Genomic DNA, 24,986 nt, shown 5'->3' with positions numbered 1-24,986 from the left:
ATCATAGAATATAATATATTGTACCTACATAGTTCCAAATCATTTAAATTCAGTATTCATGCAGAATCATGTTTTTAAATCCTCTTATCTAAATATTTCCTTGAAGAACGATTGTTATGGAGTCGGTAGTTACGGAATGGTTGCTGAAAAATTTGATTCCAAAGAAAATAAGTAGAGGAAAGTAACCAAATATGGAATAGTGCCCTAATATGGAATTCCTTGATTTCTCCGAAAATATAAGTTGGAAGCGCACTACAAGACCATCCTCTATTTCAGCCGCTCTCTTTATTATCGTATTCACACCTCTGTGTCAGATGCGCGAACGATACGTGTCTGACAGGCGCGTTTTGTTTTATCGTCTCGCAGAAAATTTCAAAGGTAAATATATTCAACGAGTATTATTGGTTATTATGCATGAATAAAGACTTGTTATGTTATTGCGTATATCAATAGTACCTTTATTTTGATATTTTATGACCTTCTGTAATTAAAACATTACGACTTGAAAAAATGTTGATACTAGTTTGAACTAATGTACAAATCCAAATATGGACAGTCGTTGGTGCCTAATTATGGAATAACGGATTCAGTGTAAGTGGGCTCATTATGATTGTGCTGGTCCAGAGTTTGATACATGGATCTGTGATTTTTGCAAGTGAATTAAGTATTCTTTTATTTTTCACAACGTTTTTATTTAAATTTATTTGATCTCATATATGTTATGTTTGTTTTTGTTATTGATATATGTTGATTTATGCTTGTATTCCACATATGGGTACCTATTCCATATTTGGATACTAAAATGTGATTTTGTTTTTTTGCTTATTTTTTTTGTTAATTAAGATATTTCATAGAATTCTTTTAATTACGATATGTAAATGTTTGACTGATTTGTCATAACATTAAACTGTTTTCATTTCTATATATGTAGTTATTTTTTTATGTCCCCAAAACAAAATGGTATTCCATAATTGGCGCCTTTCCTCTACTCTTCCACTATGACAACGCACCGGCTCACACCTCTCCCGTTACTCCAGGGTAATAAGCTAGGAATAGACCATGTTCGGGACACTCAAAGATCCAGGTAGCTGACTACTTTTTCAGTTATTGTAGACCTATATAATGAAAACCTATCTGTTTCCTGCCTAGAGTTCGCGTCCGTTTTTTAATTATTAACAATTTAGTGCAAAAATCGCGATTTTTTCGATTTCTTGCACCCCATTCAAAAACTAAATAGTTGACATAAAATTACAAAATTTAATTTTTTAGAACATTAAAAAACCTTCAAAATGCCGATTTTTGAAAGTTAAAAAGTTAATTTGTTGCTACGCAAACTGCAAAATAAGTGAAAATCTTTATTTGTTAATAACTTTTACTAAAACTACCTTAGAACTTTAGTGTTTCACCCAAAAGTTGGGTATTGGGGTACTTAACAAACCCTCAAAATTTGAGACCGATCCATTAATTAGTTTAAGAGTTATTCTAATTGTTTATCCCAGAGAACTTTATTTTGCAATAACATAAGACAGAAAATAATGAAGATAGGGCAATTCTGCATATACCAAATGGAAGTAGAAAACTGATACTATCAAAATGTACTAAAAAACGATAAAAAATTATCTAATATAGTCAAAAAACCTAATGCCAAATTTGTGAAATTTTGTAGTTTAAAAACATTTAGAATAACTTTAAAAATATTGTCCGTAGAAAAAGTCATTTTACATATTAGAAAAGCTGGAATTTTACACGAATTTTTAAAAATATAGTTCAACTGGTGACTGGTCGTGGTAAGTGAAGGGGGAGCTGGGAGCCGACAAATGCATGAGTTCAAAAACTAAAAAAAGCAACTTAAAACTACTATCATTTTCTATATCTCGGGATCTACTGAATATATTTTGATCGTTCCTTTTTTAATTTGTATGTAATTTTTCTGTACATCACAAATATGCAATCTGTCTAGACATTTATTAATTAATAAACAGTCTAATTTGTTTAAACAATTTTTGAAAAAATAATTTTTTCCCAAAAATCCATGATTTTAATCATACTATCCGTATTAATCATAGAAATAGTTAAGGTATCATCATCATCATCATCATCATTGGCTCGACAGCCCTTTCTGGGTCTTGGCCTGTTCCAGGATTCTTCTCCACTCTGATCTGTTTCGTGCTTTTTTTCTCCAGTTTTTTATTTTTAAGGTTTTTATATCATTTTCTATTTGTTCTAAATATCTCAGCTTCGGTCTTCCTCTTGTTCTTTTTCCTACTGGCATCTGTTTGAATATTTTGTTTGGTATTTCGCCTTCTTCCATTCTTTCTACATGTCCCATCCAACGCAGCCGTCCTATTTTAATGAATGTTATGATATCTGGATCCTGGTATATTTCGTATAGTTCAAAGTTGTACCTTCTTCGCCAAATTCCATTTTCTTTTGTGCCCTTATATATGTGTCGCAAGATTTTTCTTTCAAAGGTGGCTAGCAATGTTTCCTCTCTTTTAGTGAGTGTCCAGGTTTCTGAGCCGTATGTGAGTACCGGTCTTATTAGGGTTTTGTATATTTGGCATTTTGTTTTCCTTGCGACGTTGTCTGATCTTAGTTGCCGAATTAAGCCATGATAACTTTTATTGGCAATAAATATTCGCCTCTTCACTTCCTCTGCTACGTTATTATCAGATGTGACTAGGGATCCCAAGTATGTAAAGTTTTTTACCCCCTCAATGTTGTATTCTCCTATTGTTATATTTTGTGGCTGCCTTATTTCTGTGTTTTTACTTACCTGCATACATTTTGTTTTGTTCTGGTTGATTTTCAGGCCACTATTTTGTGCAGCTCGTTCTATTTGATTGAATACCTCTATCATTTCTCTTCTTGATCTTGCGATTATGTCAACATCATCTGCAAATGCTAGTATTTGCACGCTTTTATTAATTATTGTTCCCCGAGTATTGACTGTTGTGTCCCTCATTATTTTCTCGAGTACAATGTTGAACAAGATGCATGATAGAGCGTCTCCCTGGCGTAGTCCCTTTTTCACATCTATTGTTTCCGTTAGTTCGTTTTGTATCCGGATTTTACTTTCTACTTTTAGAGATTCGTTGATCAGTTCTATTAGTTGTGTTGGTATATTAAATTCTTAAATTCTTTATATATTTAGGTATACTTTAATAAATAAATTATCTTCAATAAATAATTATCTAATAAAAATCATTTATTTATTAAAGTGTACTTTAACTTTTTCTGTGATCATTAATGATACTATGATTAAAAAAATTGCTTTTTGTAAAAAAAAATATTTTTTCAAGAATTGTTTAAACAAATTAGACTGTTTATTAATTAATAAATTTATAAACAAATTGCATATTTGTAATGTACGTAAAAATTACATACCAATTAAAAAAAGAAAGATCAAAATCCATTGAGTTGATCCGGAGATACAGCAAATTATATTCGTTTGAGATTGCTTTTTCGGTATTTTAACTCGCTGGATTTGTAGGTTCCCCATTGTAATCGTTTGCACATTTTTGAAAAATCGTAGAGGGTGCTGTGAAGGTATAATGTTTGTGCAAATTTTTTAAGAAAAAATACAAATCCCATTCTTTAAAATGGCATTAATGAGATTCCTTAATTATTATAAACAAATTAGCTGTGAATTAAAAAAAAAATATATGGCTAACTTTGTCCCAAATGAGCCCAGGCTAAATTTTTTTATTTGAAAATTCGTGTTAAAATACTATCTTTTCGAATATATAAAAATATTGTTTCTACGGACAACATTTTTAAAGTTATTCTAAATGTTTATAAACTACAAAATTTTAAAAATTTGGCATTAGGATTTTTGACTATGTTAATTATTTTTTTATCTTTTTTTACATTTTGATACTATCACTCTTCTTCTTTCATTTGGCATACTCCATTTGCTCTATCTTCATTATTTTGTCTTATCTTATTGCAAAATAGAGGTATCTGGGATAAACAAATAGAATAACTCTTAAACTAATAAATGGATCGGTCTAAAATTTTGAGGGTTTGTTAAGTACCCCAATACACAACTTTGGGTGAAACACTAAAGTTCTAAGGTAGTTGTTTTATTTATTTATTTTATTTTATTTATCTATTCTCCTGGCATAGATAACATTTCTGCTGATCTGTTAAAGATAATTTCCCATTATGTTGTTGATCCAATAACTAATTTAATAAATATAATATTTGAACAAGGTACATGTCCTGACAATTTTAAAAAAGCTGTAATTATACCTATATTTAAAAAGGGTGATAAAAAATTAGTGCAAAATTATCGTCCAATATCACTTATTACCAGCCTTGCAAAAATCTTTGAAAAGGCATTAGCCGAACGAGTTAATCAATATCTTAAAAAGTTTAACCTGCTTTCTACAAACCAATTTGGTTTTAAAAAAGGATATTCCACTTCAGATGCTATAACATCTGCTACTGATTATTTATATAAGATGCTGGACAGTGGTTCTCCTACTTTAGCAATATTTTTAGATTTAGCGAAAGCATTTGATACTGTTAGTCATCAACAGTTATTAAGTGCTTTGAGCGATCTTGGAATAAGAGGAATACCATATTTACTATTTCAAAGTTATTTAAAAAATAGATTACAAATTGTCAAAATTAATAACAAACTTAGTACTGAAAGAACCATTGAGTATGGTGTGCCTCAAGGTACTGTTTTAGGCCCTTTATTGTTTTCAATATATATAAATGATCTAGCGGCAATGAAAATAAATGGAAAGATTATTTGTTTTGCTGACGACACAGTTATACTTTACACTAGTAATTCTTGGAATGAACTTAAAACTTTGGCAGAAACAGAAACTGTAAAGGTTCTAGATTGGCTAAGTAGGAAACTACTGACAGTTAATACAGATAAAACTTACTTTATACCATTTTCAATATATAAAAATAATTTACCCAAATTCATGGAATTAAATCTAAACTATAATAAGGCGTACATTAAAATAAATAGGAAAGAATACATAAAATATTTAGGCGTTTATATAGATTGTCACTTGAAATGGGATATACATATTGATATGGTATGTAAAACTCTAAGAATGATACTATACAGATTTAGATATCTCAGCAACATTCTTGATTTATCTTTCTTAAAGATGGTATACTATTCCTTAATAGAATCACGTCTTAGATATGCCATTATAGCATGGGGTGGAACATATTCCTCACATTTGATTAAACTCGAAATACTTCAAAGGAGATTTTTAAAAATAATGTTAAAAAAAACTCGCTTATATTCATCAGAACTTCTTTATCAGCAAGCTGGTGTTTTTAAAATTAGACAATTATATTTATTAAACATAATTTTGCATACATACAAAAATAAACAAATATTGAAATCAATAGATCATAATTACGACACTAGAAGAAAACTTCATGACTATGTAAAAATTATTAGTAATTTTAAATCAATTGGTAAACATAATTTCACATACTATATTCCTAAAATATTTAATTATTTACCCGAAATTTATAAAATATATTTGAGAAAAATAAACTCATTCAACATGATTAAATCCATTTTTAAAAAATTTATTAAGAACACTGGAACTGAATTTTTGAATGCGATCTTTAATTAAATTTATAATATAACTACTAATATATAATATATTTGTTATGCATTATGAGTTGTTATGAGTTATGTATTGTTAATTTTTAATAATTGTTATGCGTTTTTGTATTGTTAATATTTGATATTTGAATAATGTAATCCCTGAGCACAACCTCTGGTTCTTCAGGGAATTTCTTCTTTTGGTTTATTTACTATTTATTTATATGTGAAAATATTTAACTTAAAATTAATTTGTAATTATGTTAGTATTGAATTATTCTATTATAATATTGTTATATATGAGAGCATAATGAGAAGTAAATAAAAATTATTATTATTATTATTATTATTAGTTTTAGTAAAAGTTATTAACAAATAACGATTTTAACTTATTTTGCAGTTTGCGTAGCAACAAATTAACTTTTTAACTTTCAAAAAACGGCATTTTGAAGGTTTTTCAATGTTCTAAAAAATTAAATTTTGTAATTTTATGTCAACTATTTAGCTTTTGAATGGGGTGCAAGAAATCGAAAAAATCGCGATTTTTGCACTAAATTGTTAATAATTAAAAAACGGACGCGAACTCTAGGCAGGAAACAGGTAGGTTTTATTCCTTTAGGTATACAATAACTAAAAAAGTAGTCAGCTACCTGGATCTTTGAGTGTCCCGAGAAAATCCTTATTACCCTGGACAACGTCGCCATGGCCAAATTGGTCGAATTGGGCTACCGACTGCTGCCCCATCCACCGTATTCTCCAGATTTGGCCCCGTGCGAATTCTTTTTGTTTTAAGTCGAATGGGCATCGCCGCCATAGAAGCCTACTTGGCAGACCGCGAGAAAGCAGTTTTTTATTTGTACCAAAAAGTAACAATGTTAGCTTTCAAATAATAAATTACAGTTTAAGTACACATCAAACGTGTTAAAGTGATAATTGATAACGTCTGATATGAGAAAAGGTGGACCAACAATGTTTACATTTTTTTTAATTTTCCAAAACAATCCTTATCAAAATATAAGATAAGAAGTACTAAACAGGTGACCGTGAAATATTTATTATCTGACTATTGCCTGATATTGTCAAAGAAAATGCAAAAAAATCACACGTTGTTTATCTTTAAATAAATATTTAAAACCATAATATCAGAGAATGATAACAAGTTCTATGGAAATAAAAATAGATAATATGATGACCAATTTTTGCAAAGAAAAATATTACTCACATACCTATATTGTAAAGGGGAAATCCGAAAAGAGTGATTAAATCCACTCGATTAACTGGAAAAAATTTTTAAAAATTAACACGTACAATTGACAGCACAAATTGTAGAACCATCCGGAAATACGGCAAATCATGTAAATTGATTACATCAAAGATAAAATTAGGAAAAAATACACAATAATAGAAGATGCAGATGCATTCCGCAAATTACTATAATTTTGTCGTATCCAACAGAACAGAATTACGTAATTTTTTTATATAATATATTGGCCATTAATAACAATATTATGTTCATATTGCGATAAATTCATTTAAATTTATGTTAAGCCCATTCATATTAGTTTGAAATAATACAGTTTCTCAACATTATGCTGTAGATATTTTTTCGCTAACAAACCATATCATAAACTAAGAAACACTGAAATAAATAAAAAGAATCTCATACATGAACAAAAACCACAATTCATAGAAAAAGAGAAAGTACAAAGACAAAGAAGCAATTTACAGAAAAAATAAATCTAAATAACAGAAAATTAGGTCTTAAAAAGTTCAAAATCACTTTTTTACATACGCCGACCACGATTTTTCAAAAACTATTTGACCGATCCTTCTGAAATTTTAATCGGGTATTTGTCACACATTTGTGTATTGCACGAACTAAATAACGCAATAATTTAAATTTTTTCTACCTTTTTCAGTTATCAAAATGCTGAAAATTTTGTCTTTAATCTGCTGCCATTCAGTAGTTTCTTTATAGAACTAATAGTCCAAGTAATGAAGCTTAAAATAGGACAAAACTTCGCAATTTTTACAGAATGGATCGATTTGTTTGAAAATTTGAGAATAAGTAGTGAATAGCCCAAGGATCAAAATCTATATGATGCCGAAAGGCACTTTTACCATGGGGTGGTTGCACCCCATCTCGGGGGGTGGAAATTTTTATTATATTTTGACCGAAAGAGTTGATAAAATCATTCATTATAAGCAAAAAACGTTCTATACATTTTTTTGATAAAATTAATAGTTTTCGATTTATTCGCTATCGAAAGTGATAGTTTTATATTGAAAAAATCAATGTTCACTTAACGAAACCGTTTTTTGAAGTTATACTTCTTTACCGGCGATATGAGGGTGAATTTTTATATGTTAAAACCTATGATCCCAGCGCATGCGCATTATAACTTTGTTCTGATTGGATGTTCAAATGACATGTCAAAAATTATTCAATATGGCGGCTGTGGCACAGCTGTAGTTAGATTATTTGAGGCATGTCATATCAAAATTAACAATCTCCAGTTGTTATTAAAATTTAGATTTTGTTTATTCGTTGCTCTCTACTCATTTCGTTATATGATAAGTCGAAGTATTTTCGTCAAAGTTGACAAATAGGGGTCTACTTTGACGAAAATACTTCGACTTATCATATAATCATATAAAAAGATGGCTAGAGTGCAAGGAATAAACAAAATCTAAATTTTAATAAAAACTGGAGATTGTTAGTTTTGATATGACATGCCTCATTTATGGTTGTTGCATTTTAAAATTTGTGTGAAAAGAAACAACAAACAAAAGTTAGTTAATAGTTATACTGCCTTTTTAAATAGTTTTCATATACCTATATTTTTGGACTTTTGGACTATTTTGGACAAGGAAAACTCCTTCTAATTTGGTAAGTAGTTTTTATTATAATCATATTGTAATTATACATTTGTATTAGGTTGAAATACAGTAGAGCGTTGATTATCCGAACTAATTGGGGGACATAGGTGTTCGGAAAACCGATTTGTTCGGATAATCGAACTAAAATATATTGATACATATTTATAGTCATACATATTTATCCACAAGTGAATAAAAGCCATATTTATATCTTGATAATGACAACTCGCAACTAAACAAAAAAGTGCAGTCTTTGCAACAACATAATTATTTTTGGATACAATATTGAAGAAAATTGAAGATATTTTAAGCGTCAATTACTAACGCTTGCTCGGTATTCGAGTGCAGGACGCGGGAGTCGATAGTTCGAATAAGCGGTCGTTCGGTTGATCGACGTTCGGATAATCGACGCTCTACTGTACATTTATTTTCTCAAGAATGGGGATTTTAGAGAGAAATCCCAAATTAGGTCCGATTTTTATTTTTAAATTATGATTTTTTGGCGTAGATTTATTTATCTAGTAGGTATGTAATGCTTTGATTTACATACTTAATTTGATTACCAACAAAAGTTCTACCAATCTTCATCTAATATATTGTTTTCTTACTGTTTTGTTATATTTTAATATTTTCTTCCACAAAATTTAAACTACATAATTTAATTATATTCAAAACAACTGTCAAACAGTAAAACGTTCAGTTACCCTATTTTTCCACATGACAAATAATGTGGAATTGGACGAGTGAGTCTAGGCTTCGATTACGAATCAAAGCGCCCCGAAAGTCACGGGTTCGATTCCCGATGCAAGTTTTTATTTTTTTATGCATTTTATGATTGTAAGTATATTTGTTATATAATTTTTTTTTTCAGAAAATGCGTATTTAAAATTTTTGCCAACAATTATTATCGTTCAGAAATCATTTTTTCTTTGTGGCATTTTTCAATGTGTTTGTGTGCGTTTTATTCTTTTATTTTGTTAAATTTTTGGTATTGCCTTAAAAAGCACATAATATGTAGTAGAAGTATAACTTCTTACGTGCGTACAAAGTACACACACATTCTTTTTTTATTTTCTTTAAGACCAATAGTAATCGAGCTATACTTTATTATATGTTGGCTCTTCTTCATCAAATGCTAAATATTGTAGTTTCAAAGTCAAAGGACGGGAAAACTATGCATTTTTCGAAGATAACTTGTTGGGACTAATTTAAAGTATTTAAAAATATGTATCTCCAGAAATAAAAAAATCTCTAGCTAAAAAAATTTAGTGACTTATAATGAAAAGAATGTCAGTCCCTATTTTTTTCAGCAAAAAAGTGATCGTAAACAACCTCCTAATCACCACCCTAATTAAAATTTGTCATTGACCTGATTTGGTTTTCTTGATTTATGTATTGTTAATAGGTTCTAGAAGTTTGTTCGGCTTAGAATGATTAGTTTTTAAAAAAATGGAGTTAAAAGCGAATAACGAGTTTTTGTAGTTTGGTAAAAAATGCCCTTTTTTTCAGAATAGAAAGATTAGCATCAGAGATACGAAAAAATATTTAAATATGAAATTGTAGTTTATTTAATTCCGAAGAACTTGATTTGCAAAAATTTATTTACGGCAAAAATTGAGTGAGCTATTGACAATTAAAACTTGTAATATCATGCAAAAACCGCCTTTACCAACCCTTTCAATGCCACCTCTTTTTGTGACTGAGAATTTTAAAAGGATTTAATATTAATAGCCTTATAGATCTTCCAAAAACCTGCAAAATTATTTTTTAACGAACTTTCTAAGATAAAAAATTAAGTTACGGTTAAAAAATCAATATATTTTTTGAAAAAAAAATTAGAAATCCAGTTGGAAGCATAATAATGTAAGTTAGCGGTGTTTTTAGTCATTGGCCTTATTTATTCTTCTTTATTTATGTATTATTAATAGATTCTAGAAGTTTGACTAGCTTAGAATGAATAGCGAATGCTTGCAATTTGGTAAAAAATGCCATTTTCTTCAGAATAGAAAGATTAGCATAAGAGATACGAAAAAATGTTTAAATATGAAATTGTAGGTTATATAATTCCCAAGAACTTGGTTTGATAAAATTTGTTCTACGGCAAAAATGGAGTGAATCGTAAATGTATACCATCGAAAAACATTGATTTTTTAGATATAAAACCAACATTTTCGATAGCGAATAAATCAAAAACTGTTAATTTTATCAAAAAAATGTATAGAACATTTTTTGCTTATAATGAATGTTTTTATTAACTTTTGAGGTCAAAATATAATAAAAAATTTCCACCCCCGAGATGGGGTGCCATGGTAAAAGCGCCTGTCAGCATCATATAGATTTTGATCCTTGGACTATCCACTACTTATTCTCAAATTTTCAAGCAAATTGATCCATTCTGTAAAAATTGCGAGGTGAAAAGCTTTTGTTCCTGGACTATAATGTTTTTAGTACATACTATAATTACTATGGTCTGTTTTTAAACCAGGAGGAGTAGTTTACCGCGCCGTAATGCTCGTTTGTAATTTGGTCCAACCTCAGGCAAGTTTACTCCACTGTTATGAAATTTGGACACTAATGACATTTATAAAATTTGGACACTTGGCATATCATAAGTTAATTAAGTTATATCAGCGATTTTTTGTATTTTCTGCGTTATTCCTTTAATTTTGAGATTTTTAGTCTGCTTTTATATAAAAAAAACAGTTCTTTTTAGAACTCTTTAGCGACGTATTAGTATAAAATAATATTTATGGATTACTGTCGAAGGCCGATATGATCAACCAAAAAAGAAGATGTATGTGGTGATTTTTCTAGTGACTTCCTTGGGTGTGAATCTGTCTTTTTAGTCTACTCCTCCTGGTTTAAAAACAAAGCTTAGTGTACTAAACAGAAATCTTATGTTTCAGATAATTCCTTAGTACACTATCACGGCCACCGTTAATTTTAAGGCAGTCACGGGAAATCCGCCATTTTGAATTTATAAGATGTTGAAAATTAAGAAAAAAATTCTTTTGCATATTTTAAGAGCGCACGTATTAGGCCAAAAAAATGTAGGACCTTCATAAACCTTATACAATAAATTCCAAAATAAATAGTTTTTTTTTCGAAATTGGCACATGATAAAGACCCTTTAAAAAGGGAACGAGAATGTTGACAAAGAATATCTTGTAACGATGATCTTGAGTTTAAAATATACTTAAGAACGCACTGAAATCATGGAAAAAAAATGTAAAAATGGGGATACCACTAAAAAACGAATAGCTAATATACAAATGATGAGGAATCTAGAATCTACATAGATGAGAGATACACTAAAGAATGCAGCTAGATTAACTTAAAAGCATATTTCAATTTACAATTTTTTTTTTTAGTTTTTTAATATGAACACTTGCAAATACAATTTGTTTTTATTTTTAAGATCATTTACAAATTTGTGTTAAAAAATCTATATCTCAGCGAACGTTCACGTAGAAAGAATGGCATATTGGCTCCGTGCATCTCCCCTCTACTTACAGTCATGTGACACGCTGTCAGATTTTGTCAGGACGTTTTAACATTGAGTCTTATGGGATTATTTTGTTAAACTTGAATATTTTATTTTGTAGTGATAATAACCGAATACAATTGTTAGAATTCATTAGTTATTAATTTATACTGTAACTTATAGTGCAACAAAAATATTTTCTTTTTCGTTAATAAAGATTTATTGACATAAACTGCGATAATGAGGTTATGTATACAAAATCAAACTGATAATCAATATTGGAAATAGAAGAATTTATATCAGATTAAGTGCGTTTTTATTTTCTGTTTATATTAATACATAATATCACTAGCGGGACACAGCATTTTTTTTAAATGTCTCATTTAAACATACACAAAGCGTCCTGATAAAATTTCAAAAAACCGCCACCATGAGCAGGTCAGTCGATTTTGCTTTGACACTTTGTTAACGCTCAGAGCGAATACATATTATGTATTTATATTTACAAAATAATACAACAGGTGTTGAATAATCACTAATATTATTTAAATGCTGATAATAAAAACTCTGTATTAGGTAACTTTTCTAAACTGGTTCTGTAACGATTAGGAAAGCTACTTTATTCAAATTTACGTTAAAATATTATAATAATATACTGGAAGCGGAATAATAACCTAACACTATTTAGTAATGTTCTCTAAAATCCCAAAAAAGTGGATAAACAGAAATTCGATGCCTAATAAACTTTAGGTAGCCTTAAAGTAATACAGTTATGTATGTTATAGTTAAGTTTTAATATGCAATTAATTGAAATCCTTCTAATTGGAAAATATTTTTGTTTAATTTTTTTCTCAAATTATCGATAACGAACATTAGACCTGGATCCCGCGTACCAAAAAAAGTTGATTAATAGCAAGCTGAAAATTTGTTAATAGCTTAACGGTGTCTAGTCAGACAAACTTTGATGTATGGGAACACTGGAACAGGGAAAGTTTTAATTGTGGAACAGGTTAAAAATTTGGAATGTCAGACTACGAAAACGTTCCATGTATTTTGTCGGACAGAACTTCCAATTGATTTGTTACCATTTCATTAAACTCTCATGTAAAAATCAGACTGGTGTTTATCAGCAACTGGGCATTTTAATGAGTGGAACACGAAGAACATGTCAAATGATAGGTGTCATGTTGGTTAGTAAAAGCAATCTGATTTTTGCATGAGAGTTTAATAAAAGGGTAACAAATCGATTGGATGTTCTGTCGGACAAAATATATGGGGCGTTTTCATACGATGATATGCTATCTTAGATCTAAACTATTTAATGTACTAGTACACTTTAGAAGACTAAAAATAATCATTTTTTTCAAGAATTTTTTTCTCAGAACCTTTATTAAAAATGAACATAAAACTTTTTACATATTAATATCTAACTCTTAGAGGGTACAAAAAATATATCTTTTTTCATTTATGCATCTACACTAATATTGTAAGAGGGCGAAAAAGTCGAGCCCTCAAAAAATGATGGCGGACAGTTAATCTCAAGATTGGGATATCTGAAACAAAAAAATCGTACTGCATTTGAAAAAGGAATGATTCTTACATGACAATTTATCACAATTTGACCAAAAAATAAAATATAAATATTTTTTAACCATGAAAAACTGAAGAAAAACAATCGATTTTTTCACAAAAATTTTTCAAATTTCTGTAATTTTTGCGGTATTTTTCACTAACGGTGGTAAATTGTCACATAAGAAACCTTCCTTTTTCAAATGATGTACGATTTTTTTGTTTCAGAGATCCCAATCCTGAGATTAACTGTCCGCCATCGGAACTACTTTTTTTTCGAGGCCTCGACTTTGGCGCCCTCTACAATATTAGTGTACGTACATAAATGAAAAAAGATATATTTTTTGTATTCTCTAAGAGTTAGATATTAATATGTAAAAAGTTTTATGTTCATTTTTAATAAAGGTTCTGAGAAAAAAAATCTTGACAAAATGCTTATTTTTGGTCTTCTAAAAGTATACCTTAAAAGTAGTACCTTAAATGCTAAAATGTTACAAGGAAAAAATCAATAATTACAATTTTCGATATTGTGAAAGATAAAGGGTAAACTTACCTCAGTATTTGTATAATAAGTACTCCAAGCTGCCCTTAAAGATTGCTGTCCTCCCAAATCCCACATAATGAAGTGTATGTTTCTCCATACCACTTCCTCGACATTAGAACCTATCGTAGGGCTAGTGTGAACGACTTCATTCATTAGAAACTGATATAATATTGTAGTTTTGCCAGCATTATCTAAACCAACAATTACTATCTTGTGTTCTGGAATCAAATAAAAATTATAATATTTGACCAAAAGAAAATATGCAGATAAATGTTTTGTAATGTCAGATAAAAATAAACATCTCTATGTGCCAAATATTTAAAATATAACTGGTAAACTGGTATAACTGGTAAAATTACGTACTAAAACCACTAGCCAGTTGTGTCTGAGTTCAGCGAATTGACTATATTATGATATCTGTCAGAATGACAGATGAATTTTGAATTTAAAAAAAAATTAAATAGATTTAACTGTTGTAATTGATTCAGTTGTTTTCATCATTTGAAAATAATTTATATTCTTTTTTATTTTTTATGTTTGTGTTTTATAGCTGTAGTTTTACGTGTATCAAAATTTTTTTATATTTTCATTATTATGACAAAAGCTCAGCTTTATTGTATTTTGTATGTATTGGGTTTATCCCGTTAATAAATAAATAAATAAATAAAAAAGAAGATGGATTATATCTTTGAGTCTTACTATGTCAAATACAAATGACATACAAATGCTGGTCTATTATTATACTTTACTGATTTCTCAGTAATTTGCAGGGTTGCAAAAAAACATGTTTTTTTAATTGTGAACAAAACAAACGTTTTTTTTTGTTTTAAACGTTTTTTTTTGTTTTAAACCTGTTTTTTTTTGTTTTTAAATTGCATGTTTAAAACAAATAAAACTTGTTTAAAACACATGTATTTTGTTTTAAACGTTTTTTTTTGTTTTTAAATTTTATATTTTAAACAAATAAAACTTAGAAGAAAACATTGTTTAAATCATATTTTCCTAAACATAATATTAATTGAAAGTATTTGATCTATTATTATTATTCTACTAAATAATAGATAAGAAAACCAATTGCAAAATTAGGAGCTATTGCCTGGGGAACCCCAGACTATTTACTATTTATAAATCCGCATTACAAGTTGGCTATTGCAATAATGTCTATTGTCAGTTATTTTGTGCTGTTTCTGGGGGGTGCTTAGTGTTTTTTTTAAACATGCAAATGATTTGGTGACCCCAGCTCATTTTTTGGCAAATTTGCTTGATCATCGCTTTATTGAAAATAAACTTATCATCCATCCATTATAAATTATCATCCAGAAGCATTTTAGATTATTATTACCAGGCAAAGTGTGTACCCTTTACTCCATATGTTTTCTAAACACCTATATTGAGAATGTAAAACCATTGGCATGGTGGCGTTCTAAGAAAAATATAAATAGGTATACTACAGCATTGAAACTTGCTCAACAGCTTCACACAGCTGTTGCATCGTCAGCCAACATAGAAGACTCTTCTGATCATAAGGTTTACCATTCCAAACTACGTAATCGGCTAGGCAATGTCAAAGCTGCTAAGTTGGTTTCAATTTTTAAAGAGCTTAATTCCATCAGTGATGACGTGACTGATTTAAATTACAAGATTACTATGAGTCTGAAACAGTTTTGAGAAATTGATTAACTCTTCTTTGCAAAATATTTTCAGTTTTCCAATTTTTTTTGTGTTCAGATTATTAATAAATAAATAATATATATGTTAAAAAGTTTATATAATGTATTTGAGAATTTTTTTGATGTTATATTAGTAAAGAAAATGAAAAAAAAAGCACTTGTTTAATTTAAGTGTTTTAAACAAAAACTGTTTTAAACATAAGCAAACGTTTAAAACACGTTTAAAACAGTTGATTAAAACAAAATGTTTAAAACAAAACAACCCTGGTAATTTGCTTTGTGACGAATATTGCATCTGTGCACAATCTTCCAGTACTGATTCATTAGTTCTTATAAAATTTTAGTTGTAAGTTGCAGGGTAATATTTAACAAATTAGATTGAAAGGAATAAATTTGTAACTATATAAGAAGAGAAGGACTTTGGAATGATAGGTATGCATGAAAATTCAGAATTAGTGACATCACAGAATGTTAGGAACCAATATAAGAGCACAACTGATTTTGTATAAAAAACTGTTACCAATTTGGAATAACTAGTAGAACGCATAGTGGAACTATGGTAGTAAGTTGGCCAGTACGAAGACCACGAAAGAGGTGGATATACAGTGAGAACCAATACTAAAGAAATATTGAGAGTGGATAACTGGAGGACAGCAGCCATTCAGAGAGATACTTGGAGATGGATGCTGGGGGGAGCCAAGTCCTGACTTGGGCTGTGATACTATAGAAGAGAGAGAATAAGAGTGTTCAGCGGGTACCTGTCAGCAACTAGTCGTTGACAATTCCTAACCTCACCTAATATAAATAATACCGTTAAAAGATAAATAAACAAGGTATATTTACTTTTAATTAATATTAATAACTAATTATTAAATTATACTAGGTAAAGATACCTTGTGTATTTATCTATTAACGATATCATTTATATTATTTTAAAGTGCGCATGAGATTTGGTGACAATTTGTCTCCGACAATTACCCTCGAACCTACCAAGTCTCTCTGGCATAGAAACATGTATCATGAAAGAAAAGACAATAAACCTTATTAATACTTTTGAAAGAAAGATATTAAGGAGGATATTGGGACCCATTTGTGACAAGGATATATAGAGAGTAAGGTTCAGCTACTATACTAAATTCACAATCAAGATGCAGTAGAAATAAACAAACCAAGACACTTCAATGTTACGAGGAGCACTTTTGAATCATGATTTGAGATTTATACAATGTATATACATTCAAAATCATAATTTGGTAGTGCTCCTCATAACATTAACATGTCTTGGTTTGTTTATTTCTGCTGCATCTTGATTGTGAATTTAGTATAGTTATAAATACCAATGTTACAAAGAACTCTCTATAGCAAATTATGCAAAAATACAAAGAGTGCGCTGAGCAGGTCACCTCACAAGAATGAATAATGATAGAACACCTAAAGTCCATTCATTTTACAGATTCCCAACTGTAAACAAACGCGTATTGAAGCTAAACAGGGTCGTCCTGAAGTGTATCTTAAAAACCAATATGCTATCTACAATTTGAATTTGCAGACTGACCAGTTTGGACCTGTAAAATGAGAATCCTCCTCGTTTAGGGCAATAAATTAGATTTAATAGCCTCTTGACGAATGAGCGGACGAATAGTAACACATGCGTTTGTTTATAGTTGGGAATTTGCTATTTGAATGTGGTTTAGTAGAATGCTTAAGCTTAGCTGAACTATGGTGGGACGTAGGTCAGTATGAAGACCAAGGAAGAGGTGGATAGACGAAGAGAAAACCAATGGTAAAGAGATGTTGAGGGTGGATAACTGGAGGAGAGCAGCCAGGGACAGAGATACTTGGAGAAGAATGCTGGGGCAGAGAGAATAAATCTGCAAATAAATAAGAGCAGGGCTTTGGAATAATAAGTAAACATAAAAATTCAGAATTAGTAACTTCCTAGCATGTTAGGAAGTGATATAGCACAGCTGTCTTTGTATAAAAAACTCAACTAGGGATAAATTATTGTTTAAAACATAATAATAAATGAAATATAATCTATAGAATGTTACCATACCTTCGTTGCCGAAAAGACTCCACAATTTCGCAAATAACAATCCCATTGTTTAACAAAGATGCCCTACTACCTAGAAATACGTTTATTTGTTGGAAAAACGAGTTCAGTATATAAAAATTATCACAACACTATTCACACTATCTTTGAACTGAGTCCTTTGTAACATATTCAACAAAAAATATCACAAATATCACCAGCGTTCACTTTTAATTAATTAATTAGATCATTTTGTAACTGTCTCATTCGTCATAAGTAGACATTCCTCTGAACTGTCTTGTGAAAGTTCATTCTTTAAACGGAATAAGAAAAATCATATCATATGGAATGACGCAAGGTCCAAATATGACGCGCCTTCCTACGTCACACTGTCAATGTCATCGTTTGTAGTACTACTAGATAGGCAACCTTTTTTACAAATTAATCAGAAATTAAAACATTTTGCTCTTGAAAGTATAAATGGTATAAATTCAATGCAAAGTATGCTTGGAAAAAGGAAACAGATATTATCCATATTCTGGCAAAGTAACTACACCGCGCATCAGAGAAAACGGGCGGCCCACAAAATTAGTCATTTTTGATGTCTCGAGTTTCCTAAACCTGTTGTCCGATTTAAGTGATTTTTTAAATATTTTATAGATTCTTTAACAATACGACTGTAATAATATTGTTGCTAAGCAGGTAAATTTTCATTGTATACCGGATGAACCAATCAAACTGTGTTTTGTTCTCAAAGTTCGCAACACCCTGTGGAATATTCTAGCATTTATAAAATAGGTACTGAAATTAAAACCCAACTATAGCCTCAGGTTTTCTTAACATTCTTATGTTGGATAATAAAAAAAGTTAGGTTCTTTAACAACTAGCCATGTTCTTTATCAGTACAGGGTGTTTCTAAATAAGTGCGACAAACTTTAAGGGGTTATTCTGCATGAAAAAATAATGACCGTTTGCTTTATAAACTTTTGATGATAATTTTGATGATAAGTTATTTTCATAAAGTCTGAAATAAATAGATACCAAAAGAAACAAACAGTATTAAATAAAATAAAATTCGTGTTGGACTTCCTCTCCTATAACTAACAATGTAAACTGAAGATAAGTAATAATATGACAAAAATAAAGACGGAAACTTGGTTTAAAAACAGCCAATAAGAGAATGAAGAAATATATTATTTATAACTGTAAAATAAAACATATGTATTTTATGAAATGTACTGCATTTTGATATCCACATTATAGCCTATAATTTTTTATATTTTCATTTTTAAACATTAAACATAAAGCCTTTAAAAATAATAATCACCTCCACCCGTGAAACATTTCAAACCTTATTTTTCTTCTTCGTTTTTAAAGGACATTGGAAACTGTGCCGTGTAGTCAGTCAATGACCATGTTTAAATTAATTATTGAGAACGTTATATTCGGAAAAAATTGATAATTACAGAATACAATTGAAAATAATATAGATTTAACTTAATAGTAACGAGAAAAAGCTATCTTAGAATAAACTTTTATATCCAACCATCATTAATTTCTCTTAACCGATGTTGGCTACCTTGATTCGCTGCTCTCGGCCTCTCGGTGACAGAATTTGACAGAATTTAATCACATTTAAAAATAAAAAGTAACTAAGAACATAATGGTGAGCAATTTTCTAAAATCATAAGAAGAGTCAGTATTGTAACAGAGGAATTTCCCGTGAATTTGTGATTACTAGGATTTTATACCTACGACAACTATTTATGTACCTTCTTCGAAGATCATTTCGATAGTTTAATAAAACTTTAATCCGGCGTTTCCTCGTGTTTGGCATTGTCAAAATCATAAAAATGGCGGACCCAACCAGTTATAAGAATCGTCTGCAAAATTTTAAGAACAAAGGAAAAGATCAAGATGTAAGTGACTTTTTATATCTACGATTTAAGAATAAGTTTATGTAGTTGTAAGTGCAATTACAGTTTTCGGGAATATTTGTTATCTAAACCTGATTTTAGGTCATGTCCACATGTCAAGAACACTTGGATATTAACATAAATTTTATAAAAAATTGTCGAGTATTTTGCAGCAATAATTCTGAAAATGCAGCTAAATTTTCTATAATTATTGCTTGACTTAAATAAGCTATCAAAATAATAGTGTATGGTCTATTTCTTATCTCTAAATATCTTATTAGACCTTCAACATTGAAAAGTTCATTGCTATAACAATTAAGGAACACCAGTTTCAGGGTTTTGGCTTCATTGTTCTCAATTTCTTGAATAGTTTTCATGGATAAGATGATACAAATTTGATGTCAAAGGATATTATTTTACAGAATTTTACCACAATTTTACTGTAATGCAAAAAATATCATTTCAAATGTTGGGTCTTCCATTTATTTTCTATTTTTGGGTTGTTTACAAATTTGTAAGTCATTATGGTGTCTATTGTCACTAAAAGAAACATACTTAAGTGCCATTTAAAAAATACTTTGAATATATTTAACAGATATTGAAATGAAATCAACAATGTCGCAACCTGTTTGCAGTTTGCTATCTTAATTATTGGATCTCTTCTGTCCTTGTATTTGTCTTATATTTTTGCCCTTTTTAGATATACAGTTGAACCTACTTATTAGAATACTGGTTATAGGAATAGGAATATCGGTTATTAGAATATATCGGTTATAGAAATACTTTTGTTTGCCACAAAGGCTATTCTAATAAGCTGGTTCAAATGTACCTGAAATTCATCTTTCTTCTTCTTCTACGGCACTACAGCCCAAATTGAGCCTTGCCTTCCTTTATTTTTTGCCTCCACCCTTGTTTGTCTGTGGCTGCTCTTCCTCATCTGAAAGGGCTTGTGTGTTGCTGTTTACTGTGTCTTCCCAGCTCTTCCTTGGCTTTCTAACCAGTCTATTTCCCTGCACTCTAGCCTTCAATGCTCTTTTTGGTAACCTATCCTCTCTCATTCTTATCACATGTCTGGCAATCTTTGTATTCTATTGAAGTCTGACAGGGGTGTTTCCTTATAAAGTTGATAAAGCTTGTTGTTGTATCAACTTCTGAAGATTCCGTTGTCCCTCACAGGTCATAGTATTCTCCTCAGTACTCTTGATTTCTTGGGCTTTTTAAATTATACCCTGTTAGGTAGAATCACTCAAAATTTCATTTGTGATTTGTAAGAAATTGTTTTTTTGCATATTTAACATGTTGACGGACAGTACGTCAAATGTATAAGCAAGTGTTGTGACACTATATGTATTTTGTAAAGTAGAATAGGGAAAATGTAATATCTATAGATGTTGTGTCTCATTACATCAATCGAAATTAGACTTCTGTAGATGTTCACTAAGTCAACGTTAATAGGAATCTGGCTACCCAGTCAATTAAGAAATGCAATATAAATCTTATAAAAATGTATCCAGTATTTTGCAGCAATCATTCTAAAAATGCAGTTAAATTTTCCATAATTATCGCTCCACTTAATAAGCAATCAATATAATAGTTCCTTATCTCTAGATATCTTATTAGACCTTCAACATTGACAAGTTGTGTGAAAAGAGTGTCTATTCTCACTAAAAGAAACATAAGTGCCATATAAGCAATGGCAATTACAATATATTTAGCATTGAAATGAAATCCACAATGTCACAACCACTTTGCAGTTTAGTATTTTAATATTGGACCTCTTCTATCACTTTCATTTGTCTTCTATTTGCTCATTTTTGAGATATGTTGAGAAGGATAACTAACTGGTCACCACTATGGCCTGGTTGTAGAGAAAGACTCAGAAGAAGATGGCTGGATGATGTAGAAGAAGACGTAAGAGCAATGAATCTGAAAGACTGGAAAGTTCAGTGCAAGGACAGGAAGAAATGGAAAAAAGTCACAACAACAGCAAAGACACACAAGTTATACATAAATGACAATCCACCTCACCCAAGAATAGGATTTTGAACACTATGGCATTAGCTATAATCCCTAGGCATTGTAATGCTTATTGAATGAATGAATGAATGTTCCTGAAATTCATTCTCATTTTATGAGCTTCTTAAATTGTACCCTGTAAGGCAGATTCATTCAAACTTTCTTAGGATTTGGAAAATATTGGTTTTTTGCATATTTAATACTGGCTACTTATACAGATCATATGTACCGGGTGTCCCAATAAGAATGGCTCTCGGCCATATCTCAGGAACCGTTTATAGTAGATCTTTGAAATAAAAAATTTTATAACAAAAGTTGCCTCAGGAAAGGCCTGGAAATTATTTTCATAATTGTGGGTCCACCGCTAGAGGGCGTAATTGAATATCAAAAATAAAAAAATCTAAATTTTACAAAATTTTCCTAATGAAGGGGCACTGGAAATCCGATTATTGTATTCTTCATCAAATTCTGCGCATATTTGATTTAACAAGTTTAACTCTACCTTTGCAAATAAGAGGTGGGGGTGAGTGGGAACCTTGTTATGAAAAAATGGCTGAAAGTCCGGTTCTGCTAAATCAAATTTTGAAAGCTGGGTCTTGTTGAAGACAGATGTTTTTCTTCAATGTAAGCGTGATAATTTTGAACCATCCTAATAAGTAATAAGCCAGCTGGGAGGCGTTATTTAATTTTCTTTCAGAAATCTAGTTTTCTTTGGAAAATATTAAATACAAGTATGCATTTTTAATCATACTTTATAAAATTAGATTAAATTAACAATAGAATAGCGAAAACCGCATGTCGATACCTTTTTTCTATCTCAAGATATCTCGAGAAACGTGTAAATTGTATACATAACTGTTACTATCACCGATAAACTAAGTTAATGAAAAGTAGTGTGCTGTGGAAAAAAACAAAATAACATTTTCCAGATGTCAACGTATAAAAATATAATTAATTAAAACAACAATATAAAGAGAAACAATACTATTAAAATTAAATATAACACAGAACAAAAAGAACTACTTAGTGACGACCTAAATATTCAAATTGTTGCCCATCATACACTACTCTAGAATACATTATCTAGAGAATACTAAACGCCATTCAAAGCATATCGAGAGCAGAAATTGAGACTGCTGTTCAATCTACTCTTAAAAGAGTAAATGTTTGCAACGAAAATGATGGGCAAAAATTTGAACGTTTATGTCATCAATAAATAGTTGTTTTTATTTCTTTGTAATATGGCTTTTCAACGCTTCTCATTTGTTTCGAGCCTCTGTCATATGCCGTATAATATGTGTATAATATTAATATACGATGTTGTTCTGAAGCTATTTCCTTGTGGCATTTTTATGATTAATTATTTATATGGGAAATAAGCCACAATTAAAATGAAAAAAATAATTTTATTAACGTTTCGACGCCCAAATCAGGTGCCGTTGTCAAAATACAAAATACTACTAATGGAAACAAAAATGTTGTTGCTTAGTAAAAAAATTCTTCTAATAATTTATTTAATTTGACTCATTTATATCGGCAATTCAGATACATATGATACATTTTATAGTAGAAGACTTTAAAATGATATTGCCAATATTTATGAGTTGCGTTCCTGGGACGACTTTACTGAAAGATAGTTCATTCGATTACATGAAATCAACCCCAACTCAAGAATATCCGTCACAAAAAAAATCATAGCATGTGATCTGTCTTTAAAAAGACAACCACATGCAACGGTGACATTAAAATTCTAGTGTTAGAGATCTCATAGTAAATCACGAGGGAAAACCAGGAAAAACCTCGTGATACTATCCCGACATCGTAAGTATTTGGTCTTACATTTAAATTACTCTCAAAATTAATACCAAATTCTGACTTTACTATAATTTTGTTTAAATTATAAATAATATCAATAATATATGGATATATAAGTAATACTAAAATATAAAATATGTACTAACTCGACTATTGACTTATTAATTGTGGTATTTTCTTTCTATTGACTTCCTCTTTCAGTATGGGTATCCACATCCTACTGCATTCCACCGAGGAATTTGCGACACAATTGGTTTCGTTTAGCATAATTAGAGCCGCTTCTTTGATTTTTCTCTTTTTTCTATCTGTTTCTTTCAGGACTATACTTGAATCTCTCCACTGAACTCTATGTTCATTATCCCATGCGTGTTGACATATTTGAGATCTATCAAACTCTCTATTTTTAATATAAGATTGATGTTCACTTATTCTAACGTTTAATGGTCTTGATGTTTCACCTATATAAAACTGTTCGCATTCACAAGGTATTTTATAAATACAATTCTTTGTCCTTTCTTGTTCATTGTTAGGTTTAGTCTTAGATAGAATAGATCTCAATGTGTTGTTTGTTTTGAATGTTGTTGAAATGTTGAATTTATTTCCTATTGTTTTAAGTTTCTCGGATAGTCCTTTTATGTATGGTATTGATATTTTCCTCGTATTATTTCTTGTGAATGTTGTAGGATTCCGTTCTATGTTGTTCTGTTCCATTCGATCCAATCTTGACAATTCCTTATTTATAAACGATAAAGGATAATCATTTTTTAACAAAACAGATGTTAAGAATTGTTTTTCTTCTAAAAATGAATTTTCGTTAGAACAAGTAATTTTGGCTCTATCATATAAGGATTTTATGATTCCCTTTTTAACGCTGATGTTGTGATTTGATTTGTAATTGAGATATCTGTTGGTATGTGTTGGTTTTCTATACACTTGAGTCTCATATCCAGTATCCTTCTTTGAGACTAAAACATCGAGGAAAGGCAGGGTGTTATTATATTCCTTTTCCATTGTAAATTTTATTGTCTCTTCTTGATCGTTTATAATATTCAGGAATGTATCCAACAATTCTGATCTATGAGGCCATATTGAAAACACATCATCTACATATCTCCACCATACAGTGGGTTTTAAATTTTGTTTAGAAATGATATTAGTTTCGAAATCCTCCATAAATATATTAGCCAATAATGGAGATAAAGAGGAGCCCATTGCTAGACCAAAATTTTGTTTATAAAATTCATTATTTAGTTGAAAATAGGTATTATTAGTACATAATGTCAATAACTCCATTATAGCTGATACATTTAGTTTTGTCCTATTTGTCAATGTATCATCATTCTCTAATTTCGTTTTGATTATGTTTAAAGTTTTATCTAATGGCACATTTGTAAATAAACTGTTTATGTCAAAACTTACTAAAGTATTATTTGGATTAAACTCAATAGTTGATAATTTGTTTAAAAAATG

The 24,986-nt window shown here is 29.9% G+C and overlaps 2 protein-coding genes across 2 annotated transcripts in view; one reads left to right on the top strand and one right to left on the bottom strand.

Annotated features, from left to right (window-relative positions):
* The window catches only part of LOC126887478 (ADP-ribosylation factor-like protein 5A), a 63,105-nt gene extending 44,994 nt beyond the window's left edge, over window positions 1-18,111 (bottom strand). Inside the window, exons 1-2 of the mRNA XM_050655034.1 lie at window positions 17,794-18,111; window positions 14,077-14,285 (exon numbers count right to left, since the gene is read on the bottom strand). Coding sequence (XP_050510991.1) covers window positions 14,077-14,285; window positions 17,794-17,839 — 255 coding nt within the window. The 5' untranslated portion in view covers window positions 17,840-18,111. The remainder of the gene's footprint in view (window positions 1-14,076; window positions 14,286-17,793) is intronic.
* A 1,280-nt stretch (window positions 18,112-19,391) lies between these two features.
* LOC126887473 (importin subunit alpha-4) overlaps window positions 19,392-24,986 on the top strand; it is a 57,197-nt gene continuing 51,602 nt past the window's right edge. Inside the window, exon 1 of the mRNA XM_050655025.1 lies at window positions 19,392-19,688. Coding sequence (XP_050510982.1) covers window positions 19,623-19,688 — 66 coding nt within the window. The 5' untranslated portion in view covers window positions 19,392-19,622. The remainder of the gene's footprint in view (window positions 19,689-24,986) is intronic.

This window comes from Diabrotica virgifera, chromosome 6, assembly GCF_917563875.1.
Source record: "Diabrotica virgifera virgifera chromosome 6, PGI_DIABVI_V3a".
In the NCBI taxonomy this organism is placed as follows: Eukaryota; Metazoa; Arthropoda; class Insecta; order Coleoptera; family Chrysomelidae; genus Diabrotica; species Diabrotica virgifera.
The sequence above is the reverse complement of the archived record's forward strand: the minus strand, read 5'-3'. Positions and strand labels throughout refer to the sequence as shown.